General features: G+C 39.7%; 1 protein-coding gene across 1 annotated transcript in view; it reads right to left on the reverse strand.

The window, feature by feature from the left end:
- Positions 1-2,691: 2,691 nt before the first annotated feature.
- The window catches only part of LOC114911911 (butyrophilin subfamily 1 member A1-like), a 170,400-nt gene continuing 146,509 nt past the window's right edge, over positions 2,692-26,582 (reverse strand). Inside the window, exons 5-12 of the mRNA XM_029256406.1 lie at positions 12,441-12,791; positions 11,972-12,253; positions 11,526-11,651; positions 10,232-10,252; positions 9,335-9,355; positions 8,249-8,304; positions 4,620-4,638; positions 2,692-3,265 (exon numbers count right to left, since the gene is read on the reverse strand). Coding sequence (XP_029112239.1) covers positions 2,718-3,265; positions 4,620-4,638; positions 8,249-8,304; positions 9,335-9,355; positions 10,232-10,252; positions 11,526-11,651; positions 11,972-12,253; positions 12,441-12,791 — 1,424 coding nt within the window. The 3' untranslated portion in view covers positions 2,692-2,717. The remainder of the gene's footprint in view (positions 3,266-4,619; positions 4,639-8,248; positions 8,305-9,334; positions 9,356-10,231; positions 10,253-11,525; positions 11,652-11,971; positions 12,254-12,440; positions 12,792-26,582) is intronic.

The raw sequence follows: 26,582 nt of genomic DNA on the forward strand, positions 1-26,582 counted from the left end.
ACAATTACTCTGGGGGGAAACAAAACTCTTCATTACATGTAAATTTTTCAAATGTTTGTAGTAATTAGGGTACAATTTTAACATCAGTAAAATGTCAAAGTTTAACTAAAACATTAATTAATGCACTGATGTATTGTTGCTATCTCAATTACTTTTACATTTGGGTTTTTATGGTCCCTGGGAGTGTTACGAGGCTGATGAAAGTTCACTTTGGGGACTTGCAGTTTTTTCAGTACACAAAGGTACACGACATCTTGGTTGGAAGTGCCGCGCTGTAAATTAGTCAGTAGGCGAGTCGCACAGGTAAAGCAGGTCAGTGAGTTAATTGGGAGGCCGTGGAGAAGCACAGGCTACACTGGCAAGACGTGTGAGCTGCGGAGGCGAGTCGAATTAAGTTCATCGTTGGAGCGATACACGATGTGCTGCAGATTCCATAGAATGTTAAGCAGTGGAGAGGTGGTGAAGGTTGTTCTAAGTTGTGTAGCTGTGTGGCAACACTGAGGAACATTTTGCCTGAATGTGAAGTTGGTTTGATGCAGGGACACTCTACTTGATGCCGTAATGAAGTGCTTAAATATTTCGTGGGGGTTTAGAGAGAAAGTGTGTTGTGGTGAATTCAGTGCCCGTTGGTCGTATATATAATACAATTGGTTTTGTGTGGGAGAGAGTAACACCATGCAAGAGCGGACGTGTCTCGGTAGGTGGGGTAAGAGACGGGACTGGAAACTGCTGGTAGATGTGGACACACAGCTCTAGATGCCACAGGTTATTGTGGCTATTTTGCTGTGTCCACACGTGCTGGTATATTCCGAGTGTGAGCGGACCGTGTACTTAGTAAAGTTAATAGTGTTCCTTGAGGATGTGATTGGAGAGGCATTTGAGGAGAAATCATGTGTGACCAGTAGAGGTGTCAGGGGGTTTGTGGCTAAATCAGTTAATTCGTTGTTGGTGGAATCTGGTGTTAGTGGCTGTTCTCTAAAAGTGGTGATGAAGGAGCTGTCTGAAGCTGCTGAGAAGGTGAGTTAGTGGTTATGAACGAGAAGAGAGCGGGAAAGTTAGGGTTGCAGTTTGGAGGGAGGTGTGCAATGGTTCAGTGAAGTTGGTGGCAGGTGGCTTGCAAAAACCAAACATTTTTCTTTGGTGCAAATGGAAAAAAATTTGCACAATTTGGCCACACCATGAGGGGGCGTGGTGGCGCAGTGGGTTGGACCAGGTCCTGCTCTCCGGTGGGTCTAGGGTTCGAGTCCCGCTCTGGATGCCTTGCGACAGACTGGCATCCCGTCCTGGGCGTGTCCTCTCCCCCCTGGCCTTACGCCCTGAGTAGGCTCTGGTTCCCCGCGACCCCGTATGGGACAAGCGGTTCAGAAAGTGTGTGTTTGTGTGTTTATCACATCATACCTTTTATTTTACCTTTTTCCCTTGCATTTGTATATAACATACCTGTACGTACATAGAATGTCTAGTGTCTATTTTGTATATGGTATACTTTATATTTTCTATATATATTTTTTATCTTTTATCTATTTTTTTATTATCTGCATCTTGTCACTGTCGTTCTGTCTGTGCTGTGGAAGTGTCTGTCACCAAGACTAATTCCTTGTATGTGTTAACATACTTGGCAGTAAAGCTCATTCTGATTCTGATTCTTAGAATTTCAGTGCATCCAGTCTTGTCAGATTCTTTAAAAGAGTGACTCATTTTTCCAATATGGCGGAGGACGTTGCCGTTGCGGCACAGACGTTTTACTTGTGTTGGACCTGTCTATGTATATCATTGGTGGAGCCCACGGATGTGACGCCACTGGAGGCGTGTATCACTTTAAGGAGGCTTCAGGGGGTCACATGACACATGTGTGAGACGCACGATGGAACAGAGATCTGTATGTTGGTGGTTGGAAGTCCATCGGAAAGAGTTAATTCTTCGATTCCAACCAGCAAGGAATCACTTGTTAAATGAAAGGCTGATAAACACACACACAACGCGTTGTCAGCTTCCTGTTTCTTCTTCGGCGAATTTTACAGGGTTAAAAAAATCCAAACATTCACTTCCACTAACAGTCTGTGCTGTTTGGCGCCACCGTGTGGCCTGGAGTGGAACTGTTTCCCGGCACAGCGACTGCATTTTGTTCCCCTTTTTACTGTCTCCCGGAGCAAACATGGTAAAAGTACATGGAACGTTTTTTTTTTTTTTAATTATGTAATTTGCATGAGTTTTACTGATTTTATATCCAATAGATGGTATTACTGTATTGTGGAATTCTGTAAATTATTAGGAAGGTGATCAGGAATCCTTGATATTCGGACACACAAATTCGGATACACAGACAGAGTAAATTATGCAGCAGTACGTGTCTGCATTTATCATTTTATGTCTCTCTGTTAATGTAATGGACACATTTTCTATGAGATGAACGTCGCTTTGGAAAAGTGTCTGATAAATTAATAAATGTCAATATATTGAAGAGACTGATGAATTTTAATGTTGATATCAGTTTGGAAATTATTAAATTTTGCATGACTAACATGATTCTGTTTACTTCCACATGACTGAACTTTAAACCACATAATTGCTGTTAAACAATATTTATTCAAAAGCATCACAGTGTACAAAAGATGTGTTTAGGTGGAGAAATTACAAACCCTAAATGAGGGTGAGATGGGAAGTTAAATCAGAATATAGCACCATGACCTTGACATTGAAAGCTAAAATCAGTTTCTTCAGTCTGTGTGACTCACAGGAGATATGATCAGTGGGGCTGAATTGTCACGACTGTACCAGAAGCCTGGGCTGAAGTATGGATAGAGTTTCTCAGTGAATTTATATCCAGTGAAAGTGTAGATATGAGACTTGTCCTCCACACTGTAAAAGGAGACCTCACCCTCCTCATAGTCCACAAACACCCCCACCTTCCGGGGCTTCACACTCAGGTGGAGGGACACAGGGGGGTCTGCGAGAGCCCAGTAGTACTTCCCACTCCCCAGTCTGAGAGCCCAGAGACCATCATTAGGATTTAGTTCAAAATCTCCTTTCCTGTTGATGGACTCCCTGACCACTCCTAAAGTCCAGTCAGTCTTGTCCCCAACCTCCACCTCCCAGTAATGTCTCCCTGAAGAAAAACCCTCTTTTCCCAGGACACTTTCCCAGTATGTAAACCTCTCTGGGTTGTCAGGGAGATCCTGCCTTGTGTCTCCATATCTCACTTGTTTCCTGTCATCAGACAGGACGAGTTGAGGATGTGCTGTATCAGGGTCCAGAGTCACATCAGCTGTGGAGGACAGAGAGGTGGTCAGTTATTATATTTCAAAATGTGACAAAAAAATAACACTTTTAAACGTTATATGATATCTGAACATTATATTGCTCTCCTTCTTGCCACCGCGACCCTTCAAGGACTGAGAGGTTTAGAAAATACATGGATGGAAACGTTATATCATTACGGCAGCAGAGGGCAGTGTGTGTGTATGTGTGTGTGTATGTGCGTCTGACAGCAAACACATCAAGCGGTTAACGAGAATGAGTGAATTTTTACGCATTATATTTATTTTAGGTATTAATATGAATAGAATTTTTAGGTATTAATATTAACTTAGTAGGGGGGCGCGGTGGCGCAGTGGGTTGGACCACAGTCCTCCTCTCCCTTGGGTCTGGGGTTCGAGTCCTGCTTGGGGTGCCTTGCGACGGACTGGCGTCCCGTCCTGGGTGTGTCCCCTCCCCCTCCAGCCTTACGCCCTGTGTTGCTGGGTAGGCTCCGGTTCCCCCATGACCCCGTATGGGACAAGCAGTTCTGAAAATGTGTGTGTGTATTAACTCAAGTAACAGGTGTTTTGGATGTTTTGTAAGAAATTGTAATAATATGTTACCTTTGAGAAAATAGTGTAAGAGCATTTATGTTTTAAAAGTTGTTTTGACTTAATATTAATGAACACAATAAAATGACTTAAATTAAGTAAAAAATTAAGTAAAAAATGATGATTATGATAATTATATAATCTGCTCTGGTCACACCGACCTGCTCTCAACACACCTGTTTCTCCTTCTAGCACTGTATAAATAAACTGGTCCAAAATGCAAAGGTTGTGGAGTCACATTTATGACTTTGTGTCCTTAAAATATATTTTTTCTTTTGCTCACAGTAAGAAGGGAAGATCAGTGTATGGAAAACATTGAAACTTTTCTGTGGAAAATGTCTCTGTGGTCAAGTGTGTGTTTGCTAAATAAACCTTCTAGAATATTTTTATATTTATGGACTTTTTAGTGCATTTGATTTCATTTGGATTTATAATGTTGAGAAGGAAACAATGAGAGCAGAAGGACCAACAAACAGCACCGGATACATAAAGACTGAGTTCCGTTTCTGTTTGTCTTTCACTCGTAGCTGTAACATCTCCTTCTCACCGAGAGCTCAGTATGGATTGAAGTGAACTCTTGTGAGAAACAGTCACTTGTTCTCATCACTCATATGTTTTGTGGAAAGGAAGGTCAATAAATGTGCTCATATCCTGTGTCTGTCAGTCAATCATGTGACAAATGAGAGTCCAGATTCAATGCAGCCAATCAGTCATTATTGTGTCTCCTACAGAGAAGAGCTGCAATGGGGAGAAGAAGCAGAAGAAACTCACCTGCGTATCTTTGTGCCTTCAGAAGTTCTGTAGAGAGAGAAATAAAAATGAGACACATGGAATTAGTGGCACAGCAGATACTGCAGTCAGTCTGTACTTGTCTCAGTGTCTTTCGTGTCCATTCTTACAGGACAGAGTCTCATACAGTGTCACATACAGTATAAGAAGAACCAAACTCACTTCTGTGGGATGAATTCAGCTCCACTCTACTTACCAGCACTCGCAAACCTGTTTACTAGAGCTGGACATGGAACATACAGATAAAAAAATTATATTAGACCACTGAAATTATTAATTTTATACAACTTTTTAAAAACTGATTTTTTTTAAAAAACACTAAAATGAAGTATAAAAAAATACAAAATCAGTTTCATTTACAGGTACAGTGTATAGTTATTGACCTCTGACTGTGACAGAAACAAACCTTTCACAGTCACTTCACTCAGGATGGACTCCATATACTGTTATATTATGGACTTTTTGTGGCTCCTTCTTTTGTTAAAGTACAAACACAGTAAAATACAGTATGTGATGCCCTTCAGTTTCTGCAGGTACAGTAGTACCATCTCTGTTCTACTAACAGTAACTACAGCTGTACAGGAGGGGATGATACATTTCTCTCTCAATACATGTACTGTTTACCTTGTTTTGCTTAGCAAACAGTATACCATTACAGTGGTATTTTTACTTATCTGTTTTTAACAGAGACATTATGCCTGTTTTATGGGCTGATGAAATATATAATCATGAACCATTTACCCTTACAGTGATCTTTGTTGTTCAGCTGTTGTGTCGAGAGTAACTGAACTGTTTTATTCTAAGCCCAATATTTTCTTTTTCATCACATTATGACTCAGAGAAGCTCCTTCCTCATCTCCAACCCAAATTAAAAAGGAATCTATTATTTTTCAAAAAATTATTTGTCAATTCAAATGATTTTTGCATCTTTTTCCCATATTTCTGACATGTTTTTTTCTCACATTGTTTCTGTACCCAGACAGTTTTGCTTTTGAAAGGTGTGTTTTGCTGTTATACTTTCATATTTGCATAAACACACACACAAAAAGGCACAAACAGAAACACAAGTCCTCTTACTTACTCAGTTGTCTGGTGATGAGTTCTGTAGATAGAAGAACATCAATGTGAATAAAAGACAGATTTAAAAAAATAACAGATGTAGTTCAGTGGATCTGCTGACTCTCTTTCGTTCTCTTTCTAGTAAATAAATGAGCCTCTTATTCTGTTCCCTCCTTTTTGCCATTTATGTGCATTTACTTTAGTGGCATATTTGTATTTTTCTGTCATGCTATAGAATAGGTTCATGTTTTGACACAATATAATGGTGATATTTCAAAATTTTAGTACATCACTTTCATACAGCTGCATTACTTACCATGCTGTTTTTTGAGCTGACCTGTAGATGTAAGAGTACATATTGTAATTAGTCAGTTAAAACTAAGATTGATGAAATTATGCAATGAATAAATGAGAGAAAAAAGATGAAATCAATAAACTTTTTTTTTCAGAAGTGAAATCCTGACAAAGAAGGAAAGTGCTGCTTAATTAACCTGCGTCCAACACTGACTTCAACATGGTCATTTCTACAGGTCATCTGGCTGCGGTACCGCGTTATACACTTTAATTCTGTCAGTCATTAATATCCAGAAACATTTTTACATAAAACGTATTCATTCACACAATTAAAGCAAACAGTTTTATCAGCGAGCGAGACAGGAAATTATTTTTGATATTTATCTGAAAGATGTGAAATTGAAACATTTCCAGTCATCACTTTTATACAGCTGTTTTACGTACCGTGCTGTTCTTGGAGCTCACCTGTAGATGTAAAAGTAAATATTGTAATTAATCAGTGAACTAAGATGAATGAAATTATGCAATGAAGTTAGTGTCACAAAACAGTACAGTCACACAGTGCATATAAATATGTTTTTGAGCTTTTACGTTTTATCATAATATCTTCTTCCTCTTTAACCATGTTTGAAACACTGGGAGCAAAAGATTTTAATATATCAGTTTTTTCTTTGTATAAAAATTGCTTCTAACTGTGTTTTGTTCATGACAGCAATATAATTTACCGTGATATATATGTTAATGAACCCTGTTGCATCATAAATATAAACTGAACAGTTTTACACACACACATTATCTGAAACCACTTGTCCCATGCAGGGTCACGGGGAGCTGGAGCCTAACCCAGCAACACAGGGTGTAAGGATGGAGGGGGAGGGATGCACCTAGGACGAGATGCCAATCCATCACAAGGCACCCCAAGTGGGACTCAAACCCCACACCTACTGGAGAACAGGACTCAGTCAAACCCACTGCACCACCACACTGCTCCTTGAACAGTTTTTCTCAAAACCAAATATTTTCCATTACTGTCTCAGTATATTCATATTTCTGTGTCATTCTATACAACAAGTTTATATTTCGAGACACTACAGTGGTATAAATCATTCCATATTTAGCTGATGTCTTTGTCCAAGATGACTTTAATGTAGTGTCTCTAACACTGAAAGACACTTTTGAACTGATGTATAAAAAAGAGTTTGAACATGAACAACTTTCACACTTGAAAACTGTGTGATATTAGAGAAAAAAAAAAACCTAAAAGCACAACACAGAACTGTAGCATTAATGCATGTTAACTGTTTATATATCATTATGATTTATATAATACAGTATGACAGGAGGACGGGTGTGTCCTCTCCCCCTCCAGCCTTATGCCCTGTGCTGTCGGGTTAGGCTCTGGCTCACCATGACCCCACTTGAAACAGGTGGTTTCAGACAATGTGTGTATGTGTGTGTGTGTGTGTGAGTGAGTACAGGGGAATTTCAGCAAATCGAATCATGAGAAAGACACCTCGTCATAAGATTGTTCTCCAGGACCAGGTCCACACTTGTTCATTCCCACATAGAAGTAGTGACTGCTGTACTTTGTGCTCAAACACTGTATGGAACACAGCTGGTGTTCATTGGCCTCTGATGAAAACCACATTTTTACAACTTGCATGTGATGAGCACACAAATGACATGAAGAACTAAGGTCAGTTTATAGTCAGCAGTTCACCTAAAACACACATTTCTGGAATCTTCTCAAATTCATAAACCAGGGATGTCCAATCAATTTGGAGACAAAGGCCACAACAATTACTGTGAACTGGTTCGAGAGACACAGGTGTAAAAATCATAGTAAGTGACACAGTGAATATAGAACGTCTAAAGTGTTTTTCTACATTTATTACGCCTGAAACCGTGCAAGTAAAATTATTGTGTCTGATGTACATCTGTGTATAACGACATGACAGTAATACACACACATTGCCTGAACCACTTGTCCCATGAGGAGCCAGAGCCTAACCTGGCAACACAGGAGAGAGAGGAAACACACCCAGGATGGGATGCCAATCCATCACAAGGCACCCCAAGCAGGACTCAAACCCCAGACCCACCGGAGAGCAGAACCTGCTCCAACCCACTGCGCCACCACAATAACCCTCAGCTTGAACCTAATAATAAGGTGAAGTTAAAAACTTCAAGCTCTTGCTATGGTGACAAATTTCTGCTGAATTTTGATAAACAACAATTCTGTAGCTTGATTCCTTTACTGGTTCATCGTCATAAAAACTGTGATACCAACTCAGAAGCCTATTTAGACAGTCATCTGAAAAAGCAATGAAACAGAGCTCTCTCACGGAACTACAAAAAGGAATAAATGGTAATAAAACGGAACTGAAGAAGTAAATATTTTCTGTAACAGTCTGTAATAGTTGATATCAGAAGGAAATTCCCATTGAACCTTCATACAGATGTTCTCACCATACAGATGTTGACTTAAGCAAATACCCAACTTGCCAGTTTTCTGAAATTTACAGCAAAATATTATTGCAAGAAAATATGTCATTCAATCAAAGTCATTATTGAATGTTTTATGTGCAGTTCTTGTTTTAAGATGTTATTATTGATCTCTCAGACCAGTAGGAAGAAACAGTTTATGATCCAGCAGTGAAAACACTGCAGTTACTTGCTCAGCGACTGGATTTAATTATCAAAATCACTTTACAAGCTGTAAAATCTTTAGATTCCCACTATGGAAAAGGGATCATCAGTGATGCAGAAAATATTATACAGAATATAAAAATACCTTGAGAGAAAATTGATAAATTTATTTTTTTGCAAATGTGAAAATCCTGACAACGGAAACTGTTGCTGAATTAACCTGCGTCCAACACTGACTTCAACTTGGTCGTTTCTACAGGTCATCTGGCTGTGTCACCACGTTATACACTGTAATTCTATCAGTCATTAACATCCAGTAACATTTTTCATACGTTGCACTCATTCACACAAATGATAGAAATTGTTTTATCAGTGAACAAGAGGTTAACTAACACACACACTTTCAAAACCACCTGTCCCATACGGGGTCGCAGGGAACCGGAGCCTACCCAGTAACACACTGCATAAGGCCAGAGAGGGAGGGGACACACCCAGGACGGGATGCCAGTCCGTCGCAAGGCACCGCAAGCAAGACTCGAACCCCAGACCCACTGGAGAGTAGGACTGCAGTCCAACCCACTGCACCACCGCACCCCGTTCAAGAAGTTAGTGAAAGATTTTTTTGTTTCATATTTGTCTTAAAGAAGTGATATTGCAACATTTTCATACATCACTTTCATACAACAATTACTTACCATCCTGTATCATGAGCTCACCTGTGGAAAGAAGAGTGAAAATTGTAATTAGGCAAAGGCCACAATAATTAGTGTGAAGTGGTTCTACAGACACAGGTGTAAAAATCACAGTAAGTGTTATAGAGAATGTTAAATGTCAAAAGTCTTTACTACACACACACACGTGTACCACCACTTGTCCCACCTGTAGTAGTGGGGAGCCGGAGCCTAACCCTGCAACAAAGGGCACAAGGATGGAGGGGGAGGGGACACACCCAGGATGGGATGCCAGTCCATCACAAGGCACCCGAAGCAGGACTCAAAACCCAGACCCACCACACAACAGGCCCCAGCCAAACCCGCTGCGTCTGGGCGACCCCAAAAGTCTTCATCCATTGTTGTTAATTTTTCTTTTTCAATACATGTTTAAAGAAGTGATTTTGCAAAATTTTCATACATCACTTTCATTTAACTGCATTACTTACCATGCTGTTTTTTGAGCTCACCTGTAGATGTAAGAGTACATATTGTAATTAGTCAGTTAGAACTAAGACTGATGAAATTATGCAATGAATAAATGAGAGAAAAAAAGATGAAATCAATAAACTTTTTTTTTTCACAAGTGAAATCCTGACAAAGAAGGAAAGTGCTGCTTAATTAACCTGCGTCCAACACTGACTTAAACATGATCATTTCTACAGGTGATCTGCCTGTGGTACCACATTATACACTGTAATTCTGTCAGTCATTAACATCCAGTAACATTTTTCATACGTTGCACTCATTCACACAAATGATAGAAATTGTTATATCAGTGAACAAGAGGTTAGCAAAACAGTTTTTTTGTTTCATATTTGCCTTAAAGAAGTGATATTGCAACATTTTCATAGATCACTTTCATACAGTTGTATTACTTACCATCCTGTTTCATGAGTACACCTGTGGAAAGAAGAGTAAAAATTGTAATTAGTCAGTGAAAACACACACACACACATTTTCAGAACCGCTTGTCCCAGATGGGGTCGCAGGGAACCGGAGCCTAACCCGGCAACACAGGACGTAAGGCCAGAGGGGGAGGGGACACACCCAGGACGGGACGCCAGTCCGTCCCAAGGCACCCCAAGCAGGACTCGAACCCCAGACCCACCGGAGAGCAGGACTGTGGTTCAACCCTCAGTGAAAACAGAGATGAATTAAATGATGTAATGAGATAATCTAAAATACCACACATAAACCAGGGGTGTCCAATCTTTTTTGGCAAAGGACCACAATAATTACTGTGAACTGGTTCAACAGACAGAAGTGTAAAAATCACAGTAAGTGTTATAGGGAATGTTAAATGTCTCAATTGGTTGTTTGTAAGGGGGTGTGGTGGTGCAGTGGGTTGGACCGCAGTCCTGCTCTCCGGTGGGCCTGGGGTTCGAGTCCCACTTGGGGTGCCTTGTGACGGACTGGCGTCCTGTCCTGGGTGTGTCCCCTCCCCTTACGCCCTGTGTTACCAGGAAGGCTCCGGTTCCCCTGCGACCCCGTAGAGGACAGGCAGTTCTGAAAATGTGTGTGTGTTTGTTTGTAAATTGTTCTTAATTTTCCTTTTTTATATATGACTTAAATATGCAATTTTTCCAACATTTCATACATCGTTTTCATACTGTATTACTTACCATACCGTTCTTTGAGCTGAGCTGTAGATGTAAGAGTAAATATTGTAATTATTCAGGGTGAAGAGAAATAAATGAAATTATGTCATGAGGTCAATGTCATGAAAGATTACAGTCACAAACTGCATATAAATATTTGCATGTGACTTTTAACATTTTATCATATTACGTCATCCTTCCGCTGTGGTGGCAAGTGATCAGTTATTTAAACTGTAAGTGAATATTGTAAATACCTTAAAAAGTGCAATTCAAAAACCAGTTACTATGCAACTACATTTTGAACACTGAATTTTTTATTCAATCTGAGCTTAGAATTCATGGTTGGAAAAATGTTTAAATATTTTTTGGACAAGGTCTTGAATGTTATAGTTGCTAATAATAAATAACCCAAAACAAGTGACTCTAACTAGTGAATAAAACTCATACCGTATAATTACTCCTGTGGGCTATGATATAAAATCACTTTCACATAATACTGCTTTTCAACTATGTTTTTTAACTTTTCCTTTAATGTGAACAAAACCATAAATGTGAACAGTAATTTGCTAAAATACCTCTCTTTCTCCGCAGTTTTACAAAACGGTGAATCAAAATTGTGCATCCAATAATACAAACAACAGCCAGACTGAAGATCACAGCAAAGGTCACCTTCCAGGGATGGGCACGATGGAACATCTCACCTGGAAAACAACAAATAATTCATTTCACATAATGACTACAGATTTACATCTTTCACTAATTAAAAAATAAAATAGCCACAGAACCTAAAGTCCCAATGTTTAATTTAACCAGAAGAAACAAATAAATAAGTATCTCAATTCCTGCCTTTACGAAACTATCATCAGCGTGGAAACATTTTCATACAGATGGATCAAGACACAAATCAGGACGATACAAAAACATATGACATTTCTAACCTGTTCATTATTCACAGTGATTTAAACATCTGTTGCACAAAGTGTCTCCATTGAGCTGTTTATACTAAATATGTGTAACTCACCAGGGATTTCAGTCATTGTCTCTTTAATTTCATTTAACTGTTGCTGTAGAACTCGACAGGTGAACCTGTTGGTCTCTGTCTCCTGTACAATAACACGTCGTCTCACGGTGAAGAGGTCCATACTGTCTGTGTGTGTCTCTGTGTGTCCAGCAGGGAGACTGTGTCCTTCACTGTCCATCCAAACCACCTCAGGCTGAGGGTACCAGCCTTTAGATTCACACACCAGACTGATCCCTCCTTCTTTGTATCCCTCATTGGAGATCACTGGTTGGGTTCCAATAGCTAGAAATATAGAAATAGTGTGACTAAAACAAAAAATATAATTAAAATGTACTGAAAATTGATTGAAATTTCATGAAATTTTGTAAAACAGCTTTTATCTTTAGAAATACATTAATGGAGAAATCTTTATGACACCTCTTAAATGAAACATTAGTTTCATCAGTAAAAAAAATAACAAAATTCTTACCTTTAATTTGAACATTAATGGAATAATCATCATACCATTCTGCAGACTGGACCAAGCATTTATACTCTCCATTGTCAGATCCTTTCACATTTTTCACCTTTAGTGAAGTGTTTCCGTTCCTCAGTTCCTCAGGGAACAGTGATGTCCTTCCCCTGTAGGATGGGATCTGATTCTCATTTCTGTCCTCATGATCCTGGTAAAGATGTACAAGTCTATTGCTGGAATCAAGTTGTAACCACTGGATACTCAGGTCCACAGCACTGATGTTGGGTTTGAGGTAACAGGGCAGAACAACATCTTCACCAGCTACAGCAACTACAGGATCAGCTGGACCAAGAACCTCGAACCTCTCTGTGAAGAAAAACACACACTGAGAATTTATTCAGTATGACACACAATATGATTGAAATTCTTTTCTCATAGAAATATGTACCCTGTGTGGAGACAGTGGTGAGCTGGAGAAGAAGGGGGATGAAACGGAGACACTCAGACCAACTGATCTTCATCACTGGAAGAAACAGGTATATAGAAATCGCCAGTTAGGAGAGTATATACACACCATCAATGTAAAATGATTTTACATACAGGATCTGACAATAGATTAAGTAAATCAGTTTAAGAAATCACTTGATTAACTGAAGGACTCAGTGTACTAGTACAAAAATTACCAATACTGAGTAGACTGATTTACTATAGTAACTGTTATACTTTGTGAAGCTGCTTTACAGTGAGGCTCAGTGTTCTCCCAGTCTGTTCATATAATAGTCCCCGGTCTTCTAGTCTATTTCTTTCGTTATTCTTCATATATTTTGTTTTTCAGGCCACACAGCATCTGACATGTATGTCAGAGTGACACTGAAACACCAGACACATGAATCAGTGACACAAAGAGATTTTACTTTCAGATGTCAAAGCACAATTCAAGTCTATCAAGGAAAATGTAAAAATACTAATGAAAAAAAAACTACAGTAAAGGAATACTTTTGCTGGTTAATTTTGGGAAAATAAAAGTTTTTCAGGTACTGAAATATGATCTGCCTAATGAACTACTGAATAAAAGAACCAAATTACTGCTATTTTCTCACTCAGATCATAATTTAATACAGGTTGAGCAGTATCCTGTTCACATCACTGATGTATGAATGGAACAAAAAAAAATTCTAGTAAACATCATTACGTCTGTTTATTTAAAAACCATGCTGCAATTCAACAGTGTTATTTTTATAAAAAATGTAACATTATACATAGTGAGGTTTCTGACTCGATGAATTCGAACTAAATGACTTTTATTTGAAGATAGAAAAATCTTTAGGAAGAGGAGGACAGGACTGTTGGCACTACCTTCATAACTGGTAAACTGTTTGGATGTAGTTCTTCATGAGAAAAGAACAAATTGATTTTGCTTGTGCACAAGTACAGATTAATTGCTGCATTCTTGTAAATTTAATTACATGTGTATTTATTTTCCCGAATAGACAGAAGAGCTACAGTTTACTGACAGGATCACAGTGGATGAGACACTTTCAGCCCTGAGATCCACAATGTTTTACCTGTATGATAGTGCTGAACGCTGCCAGATGGTTTTACTTGGGTCCTGTTTGTTGTTCCACTGTTTCTTACTCAGTCACACCTTGCAGAGCTGGATGTCTGTTAGTGAGTCACTTGGAGACCCTTCACAGGGTGGACAGCATGATGAGGCTGAGGACACAAGGACAATCTGTTCTGTTTGTTTTTTTCTCATCCAACTTCATCACTGCAAGAAATAATTATATCAGCAAGTAACTGTGAATTTACATTAAGCGTTAAATCACATGATAAACATTTTAAAATACAATAAATGGCACAACAAACACATGATACCAGAATGAAGAAATTCAAAGAAAAGTATAAATAGGGACTACCTTTGTAGAGTGAGAAAATGACATGAATATTTTATTTTAACCTGTTTTACCAGTGAAGTCCACAGTCCTGCATGTTTGATCTTCTCTTCTCTTCTTACCAAAGTTCTGTTGTATTCCAGAGACCTTTTCTGCTCTTTACAATATGGACAACTGTTCACTGTTCTTACTTTCATTTCCAAATGAAAGAATTACTGGTTAAACCACATTCCAACAAACGCAGGGGAAGGACTGATAAAGATTAATCTTGATTCATTTAAGAATAAAACAAAACTATTTCAGTGAAGATTACTGTGTGTTTGGGAGTATTGCTACACTGTCTGGTGGGCCTTTATTAATCCTCGGTGTATTTTCTGTGGGGAGGAGCTGCACTGTATACAGGTTGTAAGGTTAAGGTTTGGATCTTCACTCTTTTTACTTTCATTTAAACCAAACCTGAACCCTGAACCACTTCAGAGAAACAACAAGAGCAAAAAGAACAGGGACACAATCAACCTGTATTTCTGGTTCTCACCAGTGCCATCAGAATGTTCTATCAAACACTTGTTTCCTTCATGTTGCATGAGGTGCGTCCATAACCACTGTGACTGCGTCCACCCATCTCATTGCACTACACTCTTTTTGAAAAAATTGCATGTTTGCATTGGGCCATGGTGGTGCAGTGGGTTTGGCCTGCGCCTGCTCTCTGATGGGTCTGGGGTTCAAGCCCTGCTTGGGGTGCCCTGTAATGGAGTGGTGTCCCATTCTGGGTGGGTCCTCTTCCCTTCCTCCTTCAGCGTTGTGTTGCTGGGTTATGCTCTGGCTCACTGTAACCTTGCTTGGGACAAACAGTTTCAGGCAATGTGTGTCTTTGCATGAAGGGTCTGCATTATGTCTTACTTCAGTCTCAACATTTCTGTTCTCAGTGACACTTTTGGTTCAATTTTTGTTTCCTCGGTGTCCAACTTCACTGTATGTGCTGATAATATAAATGGCACAAGTCAAACAATGTGAATAGCAGAATTATGTTAAAAATATTTTAATTATTCTATTTCAGTGCTATTGTGATGCCCGGCTGTGAAACAGATACAGACATATTTTACTATAACGTCCAGACATGGATGGAAAATACAATGATCTCAATAGCAGAGTCACATACAAGTGTACAGTGCAAATCAGGAAATAAAGTGGAGGGGTGACATTAAAAACATGAAATAAATAGATGTTCAGTGTGCTCATACAGTAGGTGAAACAGGTTTACACACACAGAGCTGATACACAGTGGAGTGATGTAGACAGAGTGGGAATACAGGAGAAGATCATAAAGGACCAGTGCAGACAGGATGGGAACTCAGGACGGGAACAGAAACACACTGGAATAATTACTCTGGGGGAAAAAAAAAAAGCAAAACTCTTCATTACATGTAAATTTTTCAAATGTTTGTAGTAATTAGGGTACAATTTTAACATCAGTAAAATGTCAAAGTTTAACTAAAGCATTAATTAATGCACTGATGTATTGTTTCTATCTCAATTACTTATACATTCGGGTTTTTATGGTCCCTGAGAGTGTCCCGAGGCTGATGAAAGTTTACTTTGGGGACTTTCAGTTTTTTCAGTACACAAAGGTACACGACGTCTTGGTTGGAAGTGCCGCGCTGGAAATCAGTCAGTAGGCGAGTCGCACAGGTAAAGCAAGTCAGTGGGTTAATTGGGAGGCCGTGGAGAAGCACAGGCTACACTGGCAAGACGTGTGAGCTGCAGAGGCGAGTCGAATTAAGTTCATTGTTGGAGCGACACACGATGTGCTGCAGATTCCATAGAATGTTAAGCAGTGGAGAGGTGGTGAAGGTTGTTCTAAGTTGTGTAGCTGTGTGGCAACACTGAGGAACATTTTGTCTGAATTTGAAGTTAGTTTGGCGCAGGGACACTCTACTTGATGCCATAATCAAGTGCTTAAATGTTTCGTGGGGGATTTAGAGAGAAAGTGTGTTGTGGTGAATTCGGTGCCCGTTGGTCGTATATATAATACGATTGGTTTTGTGTGGGAGAGAGTAACACCATGCAAGAGCGGACGTGTCTCGGTAGGTGGGGTAAGAGACGGGACTGGAAGCTGCTGGCAGATGTGGACAAACAGCTCCAGGTGCCACAGGTTATTGTGGCTATTTCGCTGTGTCCACACGTGGTGGTATATTCCGAGTGTGAGCGGACCGTGTACTTAGTAAAGTTAATAGTGTTCCTTGAGGATGTGATTGGAGAGGCATTTGAGGAGAAATCATGTGTGACCAGTAGAGGTGTCAGGGGGTTTGTGGCTAAATCAGTTAATTCGTTATTGGTGGAATCTGGTGTTAGTGGCTGTTCTCTAAAGGTGGTGATGAAGGAGCTGTCTGAAGCTGCTGAGAAGGTGATTTAATGGTTATGAACGAGAAGAGAGCGGGGTAGTTAGGGTTGCAGTTTGGAGGGAGGTGTGCAATGGTTCAGGGAAGTTGGTGGCAGGTGGCTTGCAAAAGCCAAACATTTTTCTTTGGTGCAAATGGAAAAAAATTTGCACAATTTGGCCACACCATGAGGGGGCGTGGTGGCGCAGTGGGTTGGACCAGATCCTGCTCTCCAGTGGGTCTAGAGTTCGAGTCCCGCTTGGGGTGCCTTGCAACAGACTGGCATCCTGTCCTGGGTGTGTCCCCTTCTCCTCCAGCCTTACGCCCTGAGTTGCCGGGTAGGCTCTGGTTCCCCGCAACCCCATATGGGACAAGCGGTTCAGAAAATGTGTGTGTGTGTATTTTTTTATTATCTGCGTCTTGTCACTGTCATTCTGTCTGTGCTGTGGAAGTGTCTGTCACCAAGGCTAATTCCTTTTATGTGTTAACATACTTGGCAGTAAAGCTCATTCTGATTCTTTTTCTCAGAGTTTCAGTGCATCCAGTCTTGTCAGATTCTTGAAAAGAATGACTCATTTTCCCAATATGGCGGAGGACGTTGCCGTTGCGGCGCAGACGTTTTTTTTGTGTTGGACCTGTCAATGTATATCATTGGTGGAGCCCACGGAAGTGACGCCACTGGAGGAGTGTTTCACTTAAGGAGGCTTCATGGGGTCACATGACACATGTGTGAGACGCACGATGGAACAGAGATCTGAAGGTTGGTGCTTGGAAGTCCATCGCAAAGAGTTAATTCTTCGATTCCAACCAGCAAGGAATCACTTGTTAAATGAAAGGCTAATAAACACACACAACGCGATGTCAGCTTCCTGTTTCTTCTTCGGCGAATTTTACAGGGGAAAAAAAGCCAAGCTTTCACTTCCACTAACAGTCTGTGCTGTTTGGCGCCACCGTGTGGCCTGGAGTGGAACTGTTTCCCGGCACAGCGACTGCATTTTGTTCCCCTTTTTACTGTTTCCCGGAGCAAACATAGTAAAAGTACGTGGAACATTTTTTTTTAATTATGTAATTTGCATTAGTTTTACTGATTTTATATCCAATAGATGGTATTACTGTATTGTGGAATTCTGTAAATTATTAGGAAGGTGATCAGGAATCGTTGATATTCGGATACACAGACAGAGTAATCATGCAGCAGTACGTGTCTGCATTTATCATTTTATGTCTCTCTATTAATCATGTAATGGACACATTTTCTATGAGATGAACATCGCTTTGGAGAAAAGTGTCTGATAAATGAAAAAATGTAAATATATTGAAGAGACTCATTAATTTTAATGTTGATATCAGTTAGGAAATTATTAAATTTTGCATGACGTGATTCTGTTTGCTTCCCCATGAAGTAACTTTAAAACATAATTATAGTTCAACAACATTTCTTTAAAAGGATCACAATGTACAAAAGACATGTTAAGATGGAGAAATTACAGACCCTGAATGAGGGTGAGAAGGGAAGGTAAATCAGAATATAACACCATGACCTGAACATTAAAAACTAAAATCAGTTTCTTCAGTCTGTGTGACTCACAGGAGAGATGATCAGTGAGTCTGAGTTCCGGAAGCCTGGCCAGAAGTACGGATAGAGTTTCTCTGTGAATTTATATCCAGTGAAAGTATAGAGATGAGACTTGTCCTTCACACTGTAAAAGGAGACCTGACCCTCCTCATAGTCCACATACACCCCCACCTTCTGGGGCTTCACACTCAAGGGGAGGGACTCACGGGGGTCAGTGAAAGCCCTGTACTTCCCACTCCACAGACTGAGAGCCCAGAGACCACCACTAGGATTTAGTTCAAAATCTCCTTTCCTGTTGATGGACTCCCTGACCACTCCTAAAGTCCACTCAGTCTTGTCCCCAACCTGCACCTCCCAGTAACGTCTCCCTGAAGAAAACCCTTCTATTCCCAGGACACTTATCCGGTTTTTAAACCTCTCTGGTTTGTCAGGAAGATCCTGCTTTGTGTCTCCACGTCTCACTCGTTTCCTGTCCTCAGACAGAACGAGTTCAGGATGTGCTGTATCAGGGTCCAGAGTCACATCAACTGTGGAGGACAGAGAGGTGCTCAATTATTATATTTCAAAATGTGACAAAAAAATAACACTTTTAAACGTTTTATTATACATAAACGTTATTGCTCTCCTTGCTGCCATGAGAACCTAAGAAAGACTGAGCAGTTTAGAAAATCGATAGATGGAAACCTTATATTATTACAGCAGCAGAGGGCAGTGTGTGTGTGTGTGTGTGTGTGTGAGTGACAGCGATTAGAACAAGCAGTTAGCAAAAATGAGGGAATTTTTACGCATTATATTTATTTTAGGTATTAATATGAATAGAATGGGGGGGCGCAGTGGGTTGGACCACAGTCCTGCTCTCTGGTGGGTCTGGGGTTCGAGTCCCGCTTTGGGTGTCTTGCGACAGACTGGCGTCCCGTCCTGGGTGTGTCCCCTTCCCCCTCCGGCCTTACGCCCTGTGCTGCCAGGTTAGGCTCTGGCTCCCCGCGACCCCGTATGGGACAAGCAGTTCAGAAAATGTGTGTGTGTGTATGAATAGAATTTTTAGGTATTAATATTTAACTCAGGTAACAGGTGTTTTGGGTGTTTTGTAAGAAATTGTAATATGTTACCTTTGAGAAAATAGCGTAAGAGCATTAATGTTTTAGAAGTTGTTTTGACTTAATATTAATGAACACAATAAAATTAGTTAAATTAAGTAAAAAAGGAAGTAAAAAATGATTATTATGATAATTATATAATCTGCTCTGGTCACACTGACCTGGTCTCAACACACCTGTTTCTCCTTCTAGCATTGTATAAATAAACTGGTCCAAAATGCAAAGGTTGTGGAGTCACATTTGACACTTTGTGCCCTTAAAATATATTTTTTTCTTTTGCCCACAGTAAGAGGGGAAGATCAGTGTGTGGAAAACACTGAAACTTTTCTGTGGAAAATGTCTCTGTGGCGAAGTGTGTCTTTGTTAAATGAAGCTTCTAGAATATTTCTATATTTATGCACTTTTCAGTGCATTTTATTTCATTTGGTTCTTTAATGTTGAGGAAGAAACAATGAGAGCAGAAGGACCAACAAACAGCACCGGATACATAAAGACTGAGTTCAGTTTCTGTTTGTCTTTCACTCGTAGCTCTAACATCTCCTTCTCACCAGGAGCTCAGTGTGGATTGAAGTGAACTCTTGTGAGAAACAGTCACTTGTTCTCATCACTCATATGTTTTGTGGAAAGGAAGGTCAATAAATGTGCTCATATCCTGTGTCTGTCAGTCAATCATGTGACAAATGAGAGTCCAGATTCAATGCAGCCAATCAGTCATTATTGTGTCTCCTACAGAGAAGAGCTGCAATGGGGAGAAGAAGCAGAAGAAACTCACCTGCGTATCTTTGTGCCTTCAGAAGTTCTGTAGAGTGAGAAATAAAAATGGAATTAGTGGCACAGCAGATACTGCAGTCAGTCTGTACTTGTCTCAGTGTCTTTCGTGTCCATTCTTACAGGACAGAGTCTCATACAGTGTTGCATACAGTATAAGAAGAACCAAACTCAGTTCTGTGGGATCAATTCAGCTCCACTCTACTTACCAGCACTCGCAAACCTGTTTACTACAGCTGGACATGGAACATACAGATAGAAAAACTGCATAAGGTCATTGAAATCATTCATTTTATACAATTTTTTATGAACTGATTTTTTTTAAAAAAACACTAAAATGAGGTATAGAAAAATACAAAATCAGTTTCATTTACAGGTACAGTGTATAGTTATTGACCTCTGACTGTGACAGAAACAAACCTTTCACAGTCACTTCACTCAGGATGGACTCCATATACTGTTATATTATGGACTTTTTGTGGCTCCTTCTTTTGTTAAAGTACAAACACAGTAAAATACAGTATGTGATGCCCTTCAGTTTCTGCAGGTACAGTAGTACCATCTCTGTTCTACTAACAGTAACTACAGCTGTACAGGAGGGGATGATACATTTCTCTCTCAATACATGTACTGTTTACCTTGTTTTGCTTAGCAAACAGTATACCATTACAGTGGTATTTTTACTTATCTGTTTTTAACAGAGACATTATGCCTGTTTTATGGGCTGATGAAATATATAATCATGAACCATTTACCCTTACAGTGATCTTTGTTGTTCAGCTGTTGTGTCGAGAGTAACTGAACTGTTTTATTCTAAGCCCAATATTTTCTTTTTCATCACATTATGACTCAGAGAAGCTCCTTCCTCATCTCCAACCCAAATTAAAAAGGAATCTATTATTTTTCAAAAAATTATTTGTCAATTCAAATGATTTTTGCATCTTTTTCCCATATTTCTGACATGTTTTTTTCTCACATTGTTTCTGTACCCAGACAGTTTTGCTTTTGAAAGGTGTGTTTTGCTGTTATACTTTCATATTTGCATAAACACACACACAAAAAGGCACAAACAGAAACACAAGTCCTCTTACTTACTCAGTTGTCTGGTGATGAGTTCTGTAGATAGAAGAACATCAATGTGAATAAAAGACAGATTTAAAAAAATAACAGATGTAGTTCAGTGGATCTGCTGACTCTCTTTCATTCTCTTTCTAGTAAATAAATGAGCCTCTTATTCTGTTCCCTCCTTTTTGCCATTTATGTGCATTTACTTTAGTGGCATATTTGTATTTTTCTGTCATGCTATAGAGTAGGTTCATGTTTTGAGACAATATAATGGTGATATTTCAAAATTTTAGTACATCACTTTCATACAACTGCATTACTTACCATGCTGTTTTTTGAGCTGACCTGTAGATGTAAGAGTACATATTGTAATTAGTCAGTTAAAACTAAGATTGATGAAATTATGCAATGAATAAATGAAAGAAAAAAGATGAAATCAATAAACTTTTTTTTTCAGAAGTGAAATCCTGACAAAGAAGGAAAGTGCTGCTTAATTAACCTGCGTCCAACACTGACTTCAACATGGTCATTTCTACAGGTCATCTGGCTGCGGTACCGCGTTATACACTTTAATTCTGTCAGTCATTAATATCCAGAAACATTTTTACATAAAACGTATTCATTCACACAATTAAAGCAAACAGTTTTATCAGCGAGCGAGACAGGAAATTATTTTTGATATTTATCTGAAAGATGTGAAATTGAAACATTTCCAGTCATCACTTTTATACAGCTGTTTTACGTACCGTGCTGTTCTTGGAGCTCACCTGTAGATGTAAAAGTAAATATTGTAAGTGATCAGTGCGAACTAAGATTAATGAAATTATGCAATGAAGTTAGTGTCACAAAACAGTACAGTCACACACTGCATATAAATATGTTTTTGAGCTTTTACGTTTTATCATAATATCTTCTTCCTCTTTAACCATGTCTGAAACACTGGGAGCAAAAGATTTTAATATATCAGATTTTTCTTTGTATAAAAATTGCTTCTAACTGTGTTTTGTTCATGCCAGCAATATAATTTACATTATTATATTTCAATATAAAGGGGGTGCGGTGGCGCAGTGGGTTGGACCGCAGTCCTGCTGTCCAGTGGGTCTGGGGTTCAAGTCCCGCTTGGGGTGCCTTGCGGCGGACTGGCGTCCTGGCGTCCCGTCCTGGGTGTGTCCCCTTCCCCCTCCGGCCTTATGCCCTGTGTTGCCGGGTAGGCTCCGGTTCCCCGTGACCCCGTAAGGGACAAGCGGTTCTGAAAATGTGTGTGTGTGTGTGTGTGTGTGTGTGTGTGTGTGTGTGTGTGTGTGTGTGTGTGTGTGTGTGTGTGTGTGTGTGTGTGTGTGTGTGTGTGTGTGTGTGTGTGTGTGTGTGTGTGTGTGTGTGTGTGTGTATTTCAATATAATAATCAGTCATTATTGTGTCTCCTACAGAGAAGAGCTGCAATGGGGAGAAGAAGCAGAAGAAACTCACCTGCGTATCTTTGTGCCTTCAGAAGTTCTGTAGAGAGAGAAATAAAAATGAGACACATGGAATTAGTGGCACAGCAGATACTGCGGTCAGTCTGGACTTGTCTCAGTGTCTTTCGTGTCCATTCTTACAGGACAGAGTCTCATACAGAAGAACCAAACTCAGTTCTGTGGGATCAGTTCAGCTCCACTCTACTTACCAGCTCTCACAAACATGTTTTCTATAGCTGGACATGGAACATGAAATTAGAAAAATTATGTCAGTCCATTGAAATCATGAATTTTATATGACTTTCTTCATACTTAAATAAGAAAAACCAGAAAGATGAAATGTAAAATAGAAAATCAGTTTCACTTACATGTACAGGTACAGTGTGTAACACATATATTCACAAAAGTGATCATGGTGATTTTAGGTTCAAAGTTAAAATCATAACCATAAGTAGTTAGTTTCTGCAGGTACAGTAGAACCATGTCTGTTCTACTAACAGGACCTACAACGGTACATTTTGCTTTTTAAAGGTGTGTTTTGCTCTCATAATCTCATATTTGCATAAACACTCACACACAGACACTCACTAAAACGCACAAACACTAATATTACTTACACATGCGTCTGGTAATCAGTCCTGTAGATGTAAGAACATCAGTATGAATAAAAAAATCATCATCTCACTATGTCTTCCAGAACAAAGTACAGTCTGCAACTAAATAAACCACACAGACTCTTTGCCACTTTCTCTTCCCTACTGTTTCCTCTGCCACCCCCTCCTCCTTCTCCTCTCACTGCTGATGACTTTGCTTTGTTTTTCAGAGACAAAGTCAATGTGATCACAGACAAGTTCTCAGCATCATCCTGCCCAGTTTGTACTGGACCTCCCTGCGAAGTCATGCTCTGCAAATTCAAGCCACTGTGGAATGAAAATTTGATTCTACAGCTTTGCTATGTCTATATGCTTATGTATTACAATGTCTAACTAGTGAAACTGCCTATGCAAGAAAGCGCCACATTCCAGGCAGCAGTCTGGTGCCAGCTTGTCCCTTTCTGTGTCAGCTTGTTCCCATAAGATATCAGGAGGAATACAGAATTACGTAGTTCCCATGAGACTGTGCGTATTGAGAGTGATGACACTGGCGACAGTTGGGAGTGTTTTCATGAAAGGACGGGAAATCGGGGGGCACCTTGACCTGTTTGGGATGATGAAACAAAACATGTATCTCACCCATGCTTGCGAAGAACCACCCTAGAATGTGTATAAATATCTCCTTGCTTGGCTGCTGAGGTGTGACTCTCTCTAGGAGGCTCACCCACGTGAACATGAATAAATGAACTTTTCTGCAATCTGAGTGTCTGATCGTCCTGAGTCTTTTTCTTCCTACCACACCACTCTCCGAATCTGAAATCTCTGACCTCCTGATATTTCACAGAGTCACGACCTGCTCGCTTGATCCAATCCCATCATCACTCCTACAGACCGTCTCCCCGCAACTCTCCACCATCATGTCTAAGATCATCAACTCCTCGCTCTCCTCTGGCTGTTTCCCATCTGCCATCAAAACTTCTCTCATTTCACCTTGCCGCAAGATCTGTCCTTACCTCACATCTGACTCTGCCCAACTATTTGCCATGGTGGCATCCCATCTGGATACTGTACTTTAGAATCAGACATCTGCATCTAAGTGTCTCTTCCTGATAATGTAATGTACAAATTGTATTTTCTATGAGATGTATATTGCTTTGGAAAAAAAAAAACATCTGCTAAATGAATAAATGCTAAGATTTTCTGCTGATTTTCTTTCATTCTCTCACTCGAAAATAAATGAGTCTCTTATCCTGTTTCTTCCTTTTTGCATTTTATGTGTATTTAGTATAGCAGCGTATTTATATTTCTGTGTCATTCTATACAGCAGGTTCCTATTTTGAGACACTATAATGGTGTAAATTATTTCATATTTAGCTCATTTCTTTGCCCATGATGACCTACAGTGTTAGAGACACTACATTAATCACACTTTGAGATATTGTAGAAAGAAGAGTTTAAATAGAAAGTTTCACATGTGAAAACTGTGATATTACTTTAAAAAACCTACTATAACATACAGGGTGCAGTGGTGCAGTGGGTTGGACCGCAGTCCTGCTCTCCGGTGGGTCTGGGGTTCGAGTCCCGCTTGGGGTGCCTTGCGGCGGACTGGCGTCCCGTCCTGGGTGTGTCCCCTCCCCCTCTGGCCTTATGCCCTGTGTTGCCGGGTAGGCTCCGTGACCCCGTAGGGGACAAGCGGTTCTGGAAATGTGTGTGTGTGTGTGTACTATAACATAGCAATGTAGCACTAAAGAATGTTAACTGTTTGTACTGTATATCATCATAGTTTATATAATACCATAAAAGAGAATCAACAGAAAGAGACCTTGTCATCTTAGTATGCAATAGAGGAAACATTAAATGTCTAAAGTCTTCGTTGACTAATTGTAAATTTTTCTTTTTTAATATATGTCTTTAAGAAGTGACATTGCAACATTTTCATACATCACTTTCATATAACTGTATTACTTACCATACTGTTCTTTGAGTTGACCTGTAGATAAAAGAGTAAATCCTGTTATTAGTCAGTATGAAGAGAAATTAATGAATTTTTTTAATAAAGTCAGTGTCACGAAACATTACAGTCACACGCTGTATATAAATATGTGGTTTTGAGCTTTTATTTTATATGATATTGTCTAATTCTTCAGCTTTTGTGACAAGTGATAAAATATTTAAATGACTGAAAACTGTAAATTCCTTCAAAAGGGCAATTCAATAACCAGTTACTATGCAACAAAATTGTGAACATGACATCTGTTTGGATGGAGCTTGGAATTCAAGGTAGGATACACACACACACACATTTTCAGAGCCGCTTGTCCCATATGGGGTCACGGGGAACCGGAGCCTACCCGGCAACACAGGGCGTAAGGCCGGAGGGGGAGGGGACACACCCAGGATGGGACGCCAGTCCATCGCAAGGTACCCCAAGCAGGACTTGAACCCCAAACCCACCGGACAGCAGGACTGTGGTCCAACCCACCGCGCCACCGCACCCCCGTTAAGGTAGGATAAAATGTTTAAATATTTTTTGGACATGATCTTAAACGTCCAAAGTTGCTAAAAAAAAAAAGTAAGTGACCCCCTAACAAGTGACTGTCATTAGTGACAGTGTGAGTAACACAGTGAGTGTGAAGGTGCCTGTAGAACTCCAGTGTCCCCACAGTGAATATAACTCATACACTATAATGATTTCTGTGGGCTATGAAAAAAAATATTTTAACAAAATACCATTTTAAACAATGTTTTTATTTTTTTTACTTTTTTAATACTAAAAAACTATCAATGTGGACAGTAAATTGCTAAAATACCTCTCTTTTTCCGCAGTTTTACAAAAAGGTGAATCAAAACTGTGCATCCAATAATACAAACAGCAGCCAGACTGAAGATCACAGCAAAGGTCACCTTCCAGGGATGGGCACGATGGAACATCTCACCTGGAATACAACAAATAATTAATTTCACATAATGATTACAGATTTGCACCTTTTGGTAATTAAAGATTAAAATAAGCAATTTTATCAGTGCAGAACCTGCAGAACTAATGTTTTATTTAACCAGAAGAAACTAGTAAACAAGCACCACAAATTTGGTCTTGAGGAAACTGCCATCAGTGTGGGAAAACTTTCATACAGACAGATCAGGGCACAAATCAGGACGATACAAAAAAATCAGTGAGACTGGAACCTGTTCATTATTCACAGTAATTAAAACATGTGATATGCTGTACCTGCATCGAGCTGTTTATACCTGCTGCACAGCAGGCACCAGCTGAATCCACCGCACCACTACACCCCCCTTTATTTATACTAAATATCTATAACTCACCAGGGAT

This window comes from Scleropages formosus, chromosome 11 (genome assembly GCF_900964775.1).
Source record: "Scleropages formosus chromosome 11, fSclFor1.1, whole genome shotgun sequence".
Lineage (NCBI taxonomy): Eukaryota > Metazoa > Chordata > Actinopteri > Osteoglossiformes > Osteoglossidae > Scleropages > Scleropages formosus.